The sequence below is a fragment of the Lipotes vexillifer genome, unplaced genomic scaffold, assembly GCF_000442215.2.
Source record: "Lipotes vexillifer unplaced genomic scaffold, Lipotes_vexillifer_v1.1 scaffold324, whole genome shotgun sequence".
NCBI lineage: Eukaryota > Metazoa > Chordata > Mammalia > Artiodactyla > Lipotidae > Lipotes > Lipotes vexillifer.
This window is the reverse complement of record NW_006791816.1, coordinates 38,622-50,457: the sequence shown is the minus strand read 5'-3', so window position 1 is coordinate 50,457 and position 11,836 is coordinate 38,622. Positions and strand designations below refer to the sequence as shown.

At 37.6% G+C, this 11,836-nt stretch overlaps 1 protein-coding gene across 1 annotated transcript in view; it reads left to right on the top strand.

Annotated features, from left to right (window-relative positions):
• Positions 1-11,836, top strand: part of SNX6 (sorting nexin 6) — a 55,288-nt gene that overhangs the window by 5,793 nt on the left and 37,659 nt on the right. The window contains exons 3-6 of the mRNA XM_007464809.1: positions 4,451-4,555; positions 5,400-5,510; positions 7,303-7,424; positions 9,376-9,499. Of these exons, the coding sequence (XP_007464871.1) occupies positions 4,451-4,555; positions 5,400-5,510; positions 7,303-7,424; positions 9,376-9,499 (462 nt within the window). The remainder of the gene's footprint in view (positions 1-4,450; positions 4,556-5,399; positions 5,511-7,302; positions 7,425-9,375; positions 9,500-11,836) is intronic.

The following is an 11,836-nucleotide window of genomic DNA, read 5'->3' as shown; positions in this document are numbered from 1 at the left end:
CCGGACGCGCAGGCTCAGCGGCCATGGCTCACGGGCCTACCCGCTCCGCGGCATGTGGGATCTTCCCGGACCGGGGCACGAACCCGTGTGCCCTGCATCGGCAGGCGGACTCTCAACCACTGCGCCACCAGGGAAGCCCAACAATTAAGTTTTTAGGAGTGTCATAAGGTTGATACTTTAACATGTAAACACATCAGTGTAGTAAACTAATAGTAAATGTCCTCTTTACTAAGTAATTATATGTGAAGAATTAATCTATCAGCAGTAGGTCAGTGTCTTTAGATTGTTTTTCTAAGGATAGTGTGTTTTGCTTAATCATTTTCTCTGCCTGGGCTTTCTCTTGACCATGACACAAGTGTTTAACCTAGTCAGTCTTTGACAAAAGGAAATACAAAGTTTATTGGCCCAGATAAGGATTAAACTGGTGAATATAGTCCAGTTAGAATTTCCTCAAACTGACCTCACCACTTGCACAGTTAATTAAATGTTGATGAATCACAAGTTGTTTGCTTTGACTCTTCCCCTTAAGGAAAACTGTCTAAAATTACTGACTTTTCTGTAAATGAAGAAAATCCACCTGGAAAATCTGTGTACATTTTATGTAATTAACACTAAATTTACAGGAATTCCCTGCTGTCCAGTGGTTAGGACTCCGTGATTCCACTGCAGGGGGCCTGGGTTCCACCCCGGTTGGGGAACTAAGATCCTGCAAGCCGTTCGTCATGGCCAAAGAAACAAAAACAAAAAAAACCACACACTAAATTTACAGTATGATATTTTATTAAATTTAAGGCACAACTGATTGGAAGACATATTTTCCAGTGCTTTAATATGCTTTAATAAGGCATACAAGAGAGAATTTATCAAAGAGTTAGAAAGTAAGAAGTAGAGGAATAAAAGCAAAGGAGGGAACTTCTGGGGCTGATGGAAATGTTCCATATCTTAATTATGGTGATGATTACAGGGGTGTAACCTACATATTTGTTTAAACTCTTCAAACTATATACTTAAAATCTGCAGTTCATTATATGTAAACTATACCTGAAAAATAAAGTACAAGACCAAAAGTGGTAAATGTATAATACAGGACTGTTTTTTATTGATAAGTTACAATTTTATTTTATTTTATTTATTTATTTATTTATTTTTTGCCGTACGCGGGCCTCTCACTGTTGTGGCCTCTCCCGTTGCAGAGCACAGGCTCCGGATGCGCAGGCTCAGCGGCCATGGCTCACGGGCCCAGCCGCTCCACGGCATGCGGGATCTTCCCGGACCGGGACACGAACCCATGTCCCCTGCATCGGCAGGCAGACTCTCAATCACTGCGCCACCAGGGAAGCCCCGATAAGTTACAATTTTAAAAACCCAGGTGTTTTACTATCAGACAAAACAAAGCAAAAGGGAACAGTGTATTTGGTATAAAAGGATAACGAAATGGAAGACAGAGAAATATTTTAATAATTTAAAATAATCTTTAATTGGAAGAAAAAATAACAGCCCTTCATATGTAGAAATCCTGAAAGGTGTGTTTCCAAATTGATGGCGCAACGGTTAAAAAAAAAGAAAATAAACCTGAAAATTAAAATATACTTAGAGATAGGAAATCTGGCAGAAATATTTTATATAATCATTGAAAAGAAAATATTAGCAGTTGAGATGAAGTTTTGACAGAATGTAAAGACAAAGACACCATGGAAAATCTAGGCCGGTGTTCCCAAGTACAGTTTTTAAGGCTCATTCTGAATATTCTGTTTTGATACGTCTGGGATAGGGCGTGGGATTTTGTATTTTTTAACAAGCATCCAGGTTGAGTCTTATGAGTTGTGTCTGAAAAATCCTAGACTAGGCAGTGAAAACAAGAAATGGAGAACTGCTAAGGTTATTATTCCAAAAACCATATGATAAATTTATGAGTTTCCTGTGGCTGCTATAACAAATTACTGCAAACCTGACGGGTTAACACAACAGAATTTATTCTCTCACAGTTCTGCAGGCCCGAAGTCTGAAATCACTATCACTGAGCTGAGATCAAGGTGTTGGCAGGGCCATGCTCCCTGAGGCTCTAGCGAAGAATTAGTTACTTATCTCTTCCAGCTTTCTCGTGGCTGCCTGCAATCCTTGGCTTGTGGCTTTACCACTCTAATCTCTGCCTCCGTAGTTAAGTTGCCTTCTCTTCTTTTGTCTGTGTCAAATTTCCCTCTGCCTCCTTCTTATAAAGATACATGTAATTGTATTTAGGACCCACCTGGATAATCCAGGATAATCTCCCCATCTTTTTTACCATATAAGGTAACATTCACAGGGATTTGGATATGGATGTCTTTTGGGGAGCTGTAATTCATCCCACCACAATAAACATCTTAAGAGTGGCTTGAATGTGAGTAAAGAGAAATAAGGAAACAGATTTCTTAAATTAGAATTAAGGTAAGGGGTTAGAGAACAGGTAGGAAGGACAGTTTGAAGACATAAGACTAAATAAAAGCAAGAAAACCAAAGAACAAAGTACTCTCTAATGTTTCCAATACTTCAGAAGCAATGAAGGTAGTTGGAAAATGAAAATGAATACTCCTTTGTAATTCAGAACAACCTTTAAGTTCATTTCTTTTATCAGACAGAGGGCTACATGTAGCATTGAGTACAATAGCAATTTTTTAAACATTTTAAAATATTTTTATGTAAGTTTATAGTATTTAAAAAATATGATTACTGATTGAAATTTATTTTAATATAAACTTATTAAAGTTATAAATAAAGTTTTCATTTAAAGGCCATGCAATTTAAATAGTGATTAATTTCTTCTGTGACTCTTCAGTTAGGTTGTATGTAATGGTATTTATTTTTTAAAAACATGTCTAGTCAATATAGAACCAAAAGAGCAAAAATGAAATAGTATGTTACTTTCATTACTAATAAACGACCCTATTTAATGGAAAACTTCACAAAATTCATCTTTTAATAAATCGCAAGATTTCTTAAAGGCTTATTTTTTTCCTATTTATAAAAGTAATACATGCACATTGTGGAAAGTTGGGAGAATAAAAGAATATACAAAGAAGCAAATCCACTGCAACTCATATTTTGTTGTATTTCCTGTAAGCCTTTTATGTATGCATTTTTTTAACATCTTTATTAGAGTATAATTGCTTTACAATGGTGTGTTAGTTTCTGCTTTACATCAAAGTGAATCAGCTATACGTATCATGTATCCACATATCTCCTCCCTCTTTTCGTCTCCCTCACACCCTCCCTATCCCACCCCTCTAGGTGGTCACAAAGCATGAGCTGATCTCCCTGTGCTATGCGGCTGCTTCCCACTAGCTATCTATTTTACATTTGGTAATGTATATAAGTCCATGCCACTCTCTCACTTTGTCCCAGCTTACCCTTCCCGCTCCCCGTGTCCTCAAGTCCATTCTCTATGTCTGCGTCTTTATTCCTGTCCTGCCCCTAGGTTCTTCAGAACCATTTTTGCATTATTTTTAATATAATTGAGATCATAGAATAAACAATTTTGCTTCCAGCATTTTTTCCATTTACATTGTAATTGAAATTTGAAACACTAATGACTAGGTAAGATTCCAAAGTCAGTCCTGGCTTTTACAACTAGAGTATTTGAAGCAGGCTACTTAGTTACACTTTAAATATTTCATATCTTTGCAGCTGGCTGAGACTTTATCTTTTAGTGTGTTTGCTTCTTTTGTAAATCTCCAAATTACCCAAAGATGTTAGAATGTTTATTTGTTTAAAGGGGAAGAAAAATGGATGAAATTTAAGAATTATAAGTAGAATTATGATTAGAATTATATGTGGAGAAGTTTTCTCATAAATGGGTAAATAGAAATGGGTGTATAGAGTAAAATTTAGTTTAGAAGAATTAAAGAGTACTGTAGAGTAAAATTTAGTTCATGTCACAGGAGTTAATTATTGAGTATTTATTATATGTTATCATTTTTTAGCATTTTACATATACATAATACATATATGTAATATATTTAATTATCATTAATAGTTTTATTGTATATTCCTGAATTAAAATAAGCAATAGAGTTTAAATGATTGGCCAATATTCTTTTTATTATTTTTCTTATTCTTAAAGGTAGATACATTTTAGAACACTTGAACTTTTAAAGGACCATCTTCTTGGAAAATAGTTTACTTTTTGGGTGAAACTGTAATAATGTTTAGCACATTGACTCATACAAAGCAAAGTATAGTTGCATGGTGTAGAATGAAAATTGGTTAAGATAATAACATACCCAAAGCACCTCCCCCCAAATAGATAGATAGATAGAAAGGTACAGATATAGATACATAGAGTAAATGAACTTGAGTACTTTTTAGATTTCAGATTCTTTAGTTTCGTTTTTGCATTGTCTTATTGTCTGGGAGAAGAATTAAATTGTATAAAAGCCTACAGAATTTTCATTGAGTTGTTATTTTCTTTTTCTAGCTTAAAGCAATAAATGTAGATCTTCAAAGTGATGCTGCTCTGCAGGTGGACATTTCTGATGCTCTTAGTGAGAGAGATAAAGTAAAATTCACTGTTCACACAAAGGTAAATGGGATTTTGTACTTCTGTTATTTTAGTTATTGTGCTAATGTTACATATGTAATAATATATTGACTAGAATTTTGGTTTAGGACATAATTAGAAATTCTATTTTAGTTTATAATTCACTGCTGTTATTTTAACAAAACGTTTTAGTGAAGTGTACTTTTTAAAGATTAACATTTGAGAATTAATCATAGAACTTAGACATAGTACAAATTTAATTTTCTCTAGACTTTAATATCTTTTACCATTCTTGTTATTTTCAATTTTGTTACATTCCTTCAGTTAAATTACTGTTGTTGTTGTTGTGTTTTTTTTGTGGTACGCGGGCCTCTCACTGTTGTGGCCTCTCCCGTTGCGGAGCACAGGCTCCAGACGCGCAGGCTCAGTGGCCATCGCTCACGGGCCTAGCCGCTCCGTGGCATGTGGGATCTTCCCAGACCGGGGCACGAACCCGTGTCCCCTGCATCGGCAGACGGACTCTCAACCACTGCACCACCAGGGAAGCCCTAAATTACTGTTTTAACAGACTATTTTCTTTTTAGATTTCAGTTCTCAGGCACATTTTCAGATTGTGATCTATTTTTCTTTGTTTGAATAGTTGAGTTTGTTATATTTATAGGATAACTTTGTAATGGTAGAAGTACAATATAGTAAGAGGTTGTCAGCTTATTTTCTCAAAGATCCCAGGATAATTTTGTCTGGGTGTCTCAGGGTTTTCATAATAGAGTGTAAAAGCACTGAAAATCTTTCATAAAAGACTAATTTTAAAAAATAAGGTATAAAATGTTAAAAGTGTTTTTAGTGTAACTTCGATTTTTATTTGAGAGAATCTCTTTCTTTGCAGAGTTCATTGCCAAATTTTAAACAAAACGAGTTTTCAGTTGTTCGACAACATGAGGAATTTATCTGGCTTCACGATTCCTTCGTTGAAAATGAAGACTATGCAGGTTACATTGTAAGTGTTGAGGTTCCATCTTAATCCCATTTTCTAGGAGCTTTTTAGATACTTTATTATGTGTTGAAATCTTATTTTGCACTTCTAGTGAACTGAGGTAGTTTTTTAAATTGCCAGCTACAAAATGTAATTGACTACCACTTTTATCCTGAGTTGTCTTGTTTGGGAGTGTGGGGATATGGATACGTTATTCCCCCTCATTTAAACTTAAATTCCTACTGTTTATTAAAATAGAAATGGGCTTGTCCTAGGGAGTAGCTAAGGGGGTATTACAAACCATACTGGTCTTGAACCCTTAGGTAGACAGATGTTTAGAGTTGGAGGGCTCCTTAAGAGATTATCGAATATAAATATGCACTGCGTGTTGTGCCTCAGCTGTTGACCACAGTCAGATTTCTGAAGTTTAGTTTCATTTGATTTCCTTGAAATCATCCTGACCTCACCTGATTCCATCTTTATCCTTGTGGCCCCTCCTTCTCAATCATTTGCTTTTTTTTTCTTTCTACAAGTTGAGTTTGGTGGACAACTGGCAGTACTTTTTCTTTTTTTCTTTTTGGTTAATTAACAGTTTATATAAAGGATACAACTCAGGAACAGCCAAATGGAAGAAGAGATGCATAGGATGAGGTATTGGAGTCGGGGGTTGACAGAGAACTTTCATGACCTTTCCAGGATGTTGTACCACCTTCCATTTTCCCAGCATGTCGATGTGTTTACCAGCCTGGAAGCTCCTCCTATTTCTGCCTTTTATTCCCTCATCTTCTTGTGTGATGACATTTTCTTACTACTTTTTTCTCCCATAGACTAAACACTCATCAAAGATCAAGACCATGTCTTATTTATCTTTATATGCCAGTTGTTCAGTATCATGCTTGGCACATAGTAGATGCTGTGTGCGGGCATCAATGAATGTGTGCTGATCTGTATTTGATGCTTCCTTCCCTATTGCTTTTCTTGGTGTAATACTTTTCTTCAAGTCATTGTTATTTTAACTTTCCACTACTTAACCTTTTTTTCCTCTTACTTGCTCTCTTTGCTTTCCATCATTTCCCCTTAACAGTTCTTACTTGTAGGCTCTTCCTCCTATGATAAGTTTTTTCTTATATCCTTCCCTTGAATGATATGTCTCTTCTAGATCTTATATTTTTATTTAAGGTAGTGCTTACTTACCCACTTACTGTGGGTGAATAAGATGAGGTTAGTCATTAGTCTGTATCTTGTTCTCTTGTTTTTAAGTCAGTGCTTTTTGCCTCTGGTGGTACACTCTAATCATACCATTTACATACTTTTGAAAAATAGTATACATATTTGCTACACATTTATTTAGTGTGTACGCAAAGCTTAATGCACATAGACATTTGAGGACTCTAGGTTGCCACATCTAGAATCTGCAGACTAAAGTTCTGGTACTGTTCTAACACCAGAAAATAGTACTCTGCTCTTATTTCTTCCTTGGTATAAAGGATCTCAAGGATCTTAATTTCTAGACTTAATCAAATTCTCTAACCTTAATCGGGATATTCCTGGTATCCAGTTCATTCAGGATGACTTTAGCTCTCTCAGACAATAGTCTTTTATGGTGGCAGTAGTACAATTGCTGCAAGAAATTAAAGTCTTTAAAACTAGTGATTTGGGGGACTTCCCTGGCAGCCCAGTGGTTAAGACTCCGTGCTTCCACTGCAGGGGGCATGGGTTTGATCCCTGGTCAGGGAACTAAGATCCCGCATGCCGTGCAGTGTGGTCAAAAAACAACAACAACAAAAAAAAAACGAGTGATTTGGTTCCATTACAGATCCCTCCAGCACCACCAAGACCAGATTTTGATGCCTCAAGGGAAAAACTACAGAAACTTGGAGAAGGAGAAGGGTCTATGACAAAGGAAGAATTCACAAAGATGAAACAGGAGCTGGAAGCGTATGTGATTTTTCTTGTTAATTGTGCTTATTTTAGTGCCTTTTTTGTTTTGTTTTGGTTTTGGTTTTTTTGCTCTCTGATATCCCATCCTTTCAATCATTTCACCACATTGACCCTTCCTGGAAGATACAGGTTTAAGCCATACAACCAGTGTTAATGGTCATGATCAGAGCCTACAGGAAAATTATAGAATAATAGTCTGCACTTTAAAATTCTTTAAATTACAGTTTTAAATAAACTCTGAAAATTGAAAACAGGGGATCCAAAAGTTTATAAAAAATAGTAGAAAGGGAAATAATGACTTTTTTAAAGCACAGTGTAAATCTTTTCATTTTTTATTTACAAGGCCTTAGTCACTACTCACCTGGTTCTCTCTTTTTGACAAGTGCATACTACCAAGACTTCTGTTTCTCATAGCAGTGTGCACTGAGCAACTCTGAATATATTCTGCTTTCTTTTTCAAAAAGTGTGTGTGTGTGTGTGTGTGTGTGTGTGTGTGTGTGTAATTTTCCCCCTCCTCTTTTCTCTGCCTGTGGCTTCTGGCTGAAGGGAAAAGAATAGGAGCAGAGAGAGAATAGAGAATAGTTTTTTAACGTTTTTTATTAAGTGATTACTAGTTTCATATATACTAGACATATTAAATCCTTGAAAAAAATTGAGTTAATTTCTATTTCATTTTTAGCATATTTGCTGAAAATACAGTTTTTCCTCTTTTATTAAACATTCGAAATAATTTTGGATTTGCTTTATATCGTTTTTCTGTATTTTGAGAGTTATACAAGGAAATAACTTTCCTTGCGTTATCATCACGTTCACCACTCTTTTTCTGGTCATTTCTCCCCTTTGTGCATTTCCTTTTCTCTTCTTGCACTGAATTTCAGTTTTTAAGCATATTTTCGCAGTGCTACTAGACTCCTTCAGATGCTAAACTCTTGACAAGATAAATTAACAAAGTAGGTCTTCTTTGTTAAAGTGTAAGTGACAGATGTTTTAAGAATTCTGTCCATACTGAGTGCAAGCAGTAGTCTGATAGCAGACAGATATATAATTCTATAGTTTATAAGACTGAAAGCTGGAAATCAGCAGAGCACATTAATATTGAAAGAATCAGTGGTTTTCCAGTGGCCCTGATCATGATTCTTTTGTGGTCTGGTTAGGGGTTGGATAACAGAGAACCTTGGGTTTATTCTCCTGCTACCTCCATCCTCTGCATCCTTCTTTTTTGTCTTCACTGAATGACTACCCTCACAGAGATCAAACTTCTCCCAACATTGGTCCTGCTGGTTTGCTGGTATGTAAAACTTATCATCCTTGCACGTAGTTGAAGCAAGAATATTGGGCCTTTTCCTTGAGTGTTTTTTCGAAACTGACATGTATTACTATATGATCGCTGTGATTCACTGATGATAGTAAAATATTTTAAACACAGTTCTTCAATTGTAATGGCAAAAATTAGTCTCTCCATGGTGTGTTTCTTTCTTGTGTGCTTGGCTCATTAGATGAAAATAGTTATTAATGTTGAAAATATGATTACTGAGGTTTGGTTTCTGATTTTTTTTTTGTATGAAGGTGTTTAAAAGCAGTAATTATCTAGAAATTGAATTATTAAAGTTGTACAGTATAATTTGTAGTATACTTTCTCTGAAGCTAAAAACAAAAACCCCTATAGTTACCTTTAACATCAACCTGCATAGGAAGAAAGGTTCATAAAACCTAAAAATATTAACATTTAAATGTAATAAATACTATTAACTAGCATGAAGTCTTTTCAGAGCTGGGTTTTATATATTGAATATTTCATTAACAGTTCAACTAAAAGCTTTGTTTACATGGATTATATCTTTGTATCTCTAATTTTGCATTTAGAGTAATTCAAAGAGTATTTGCTGAAAAAATTGTTGCAGATGTTTTTCTGCAGTATTTTACCTTTCGTTTTGTGTATTGTTTCTAGTGAGTATTTGGCAATATTCAAGAAGACCGTTGCAATGCATGAAGTGTTCCTGTGTCGTGTGGCAGCACATCCTATTTTGAGGAAAGATTTAAATTTCCATGTCTTCCTGGAATATAATCAAGATGTGAGTATTGATCAAAGTAGTGATCAAGGTTTATTTTTAAAGCATCATTGGAAGGAGTAGGGAGTTGCTAGAAAAGGCTTTAAGGCCTTATAAAAATATTTTATAAAATGTTCTTATTTTTCAAGCAGTTTAAAATGACTCTTTTTCATGGGACCTCCCTCATCAATATATTCTCCAATGACGTTCATGATTCTGCCCAAGGTCTCGGGGCCAACAGGAATTTTGACTGGTGCACCAGAATCCAGGACTTCTGGCCTCTAACCAAGCCTTCCGTACCATCCATGGCAGTGGTCCTTGCCGTGCTGTCACCCAAATGCTGGGCCACCTCCAAAACCAGCCTGGTCTCCCTGCCTTGCACTTCCAGGGCGTTTAGGAGGGGTGGAAGTCCCTCATCAAATTGGACATCCACCGCTACACCAATGACCACGACAATATGCCCAGTGGCGGCACCTGCCTTTGGCGAGGGAGATTTTTAAGCGGCATTGTCTCTGGCAGGCTGGAGCGGCTCCCAGTATGAGCTAGGCTTGGGGTAGCGGCGCTGAAGGGCTGAGTCCCTGAAAGGCCCCAGAGGCCGGGGCAACGGCCACATGACCCACAAGACCCAACATGGTGGAGCCCGGGGCGGGGCTGGAATTAAGAGCATTTGACTTTGACACCTCACCTCCCAGTCAAGTGAGAAAAATCCCTGCTGGGTTCCTCATCTCAGAAAAGAGTCTTTTAGATTCAACACAAAATGTGATGCTATTATCGTCTGGAGCAGAATGCCATCCCTAAGTCCCTCACATCTCTAGGTGGAGCTGAGATGCTGGGCAAATTCACGACTCTCACTGATGTGTTAAGGGCTTAGATCTTGATCAGTCATCTTAAGTTATTAGTTGTAGAACAGTATTTTTATTGCTGTTGCATTATATAAATCTGATTTCTTTATTCTGGTGTGTAAATATTATTTGTTGGTATAAATAATTGGTTATATCAATTTGCTGGTTTTACTCATCTGTAAATCCCGAGTCTCTAGAAAAAAATATATATACATAAAACTTATTTGATGCAAAAAAAAAAATTCTTTTTCAGTGATAATGCACTGTTTCAGTAGAACTTGAGTGGATTAATTTTTTAGATGATGGTATATTATGTTATTACTGGAATATTGATTTTCATCCTGAATTGTGAACTTCTTAAGAAATAGGGTTATTGGGCTCCCCTGGTTGCCCAGTGATTAAGAATCTGCCTGCCAATGCAGGGGACATGGGTTCGAGCCCTGGTCTGGGAAGATCCCACATGCCGCGGAGCAACTAAGCCCGTGAGCCACAACTACTGAGCCTGCGCTCCAAAGCCCACAAGCCACAACTCCTGAAGCCCGCATTCCACAACTACTGAAGCCCACATGCCACAACGACTGAAGCCCATGTGCCTAGAGCCCGTGCTCCTCAACAAGACAAGCCACCGTAATGAGAAGCCTGCACACTGAAACAAAGAGTAGCCCCCGCTCACTGCAACTAGAGGAAGCCCGCACGGAGCCAAAAATAAATAAATAAATATTTTCAAAAAAGAAAAGAAAAGAAATAGGGCTTCCCTGGTGGCTCAGTGGTTGAGAATCCTCCTGCCAATGCAGGGGACATGGGTTCGAGCCCTGGTCCGGGAAGATCACACATGCTGTGGAGCAGCTAAGCCCGTGCACCGCAACTACTGAGCCTGTGCTCTAGAGCCCACAAGCCACAACTACTGAGCCCGCACGCCACAACTACTGAAGCCCGTGCACCTACAGCCCATGCTCCACAACGAAGCCCATGCTCCACATCTCATGGTGGAGTTGCCACCACCATGAGAAGCCTTCACACCACAACGAAGAGTAGCACCCACTCGCTACAACTAGAGAAAGCCTGCGCACAGCAGTGAAGATCCAATGCAGTCAAAAATAAATAAATGGGGCTTCCCTGGTGGCGCAGTGGTTGAGAGTCCGCCCGCCGATGCAGGGGACGCGGGTTCGTGCCCCGGTCCAGGAAGATCCCACATGTCATGGAGCGGCTGGGCCCGTGAGCCGTGGCCGCTGAGCCTGCGCGTCCAGAGCCTTGCTCCGCAACGGGAGAGGCCACAACAGTGAGAGGCCCGCGTACCACAAAGAAAAAAAAAAAGAAAGAAAAAAAGAAAGAAATGAAAATTTTTTTTAAATTATTTTTAAAAAACGAAATAGGGGTTACTAAATTTATTAATGTTCTTAAATTTGAGTTTGGAGGCTTCTGAAGACTTAATGGAGAATTCCAGAGAAGAAGTACTTGAGGTAAAGAATTCAATACTACTTTTGGGTTAATCATTGACTCTTTTTTTTTTTTTTTTTTT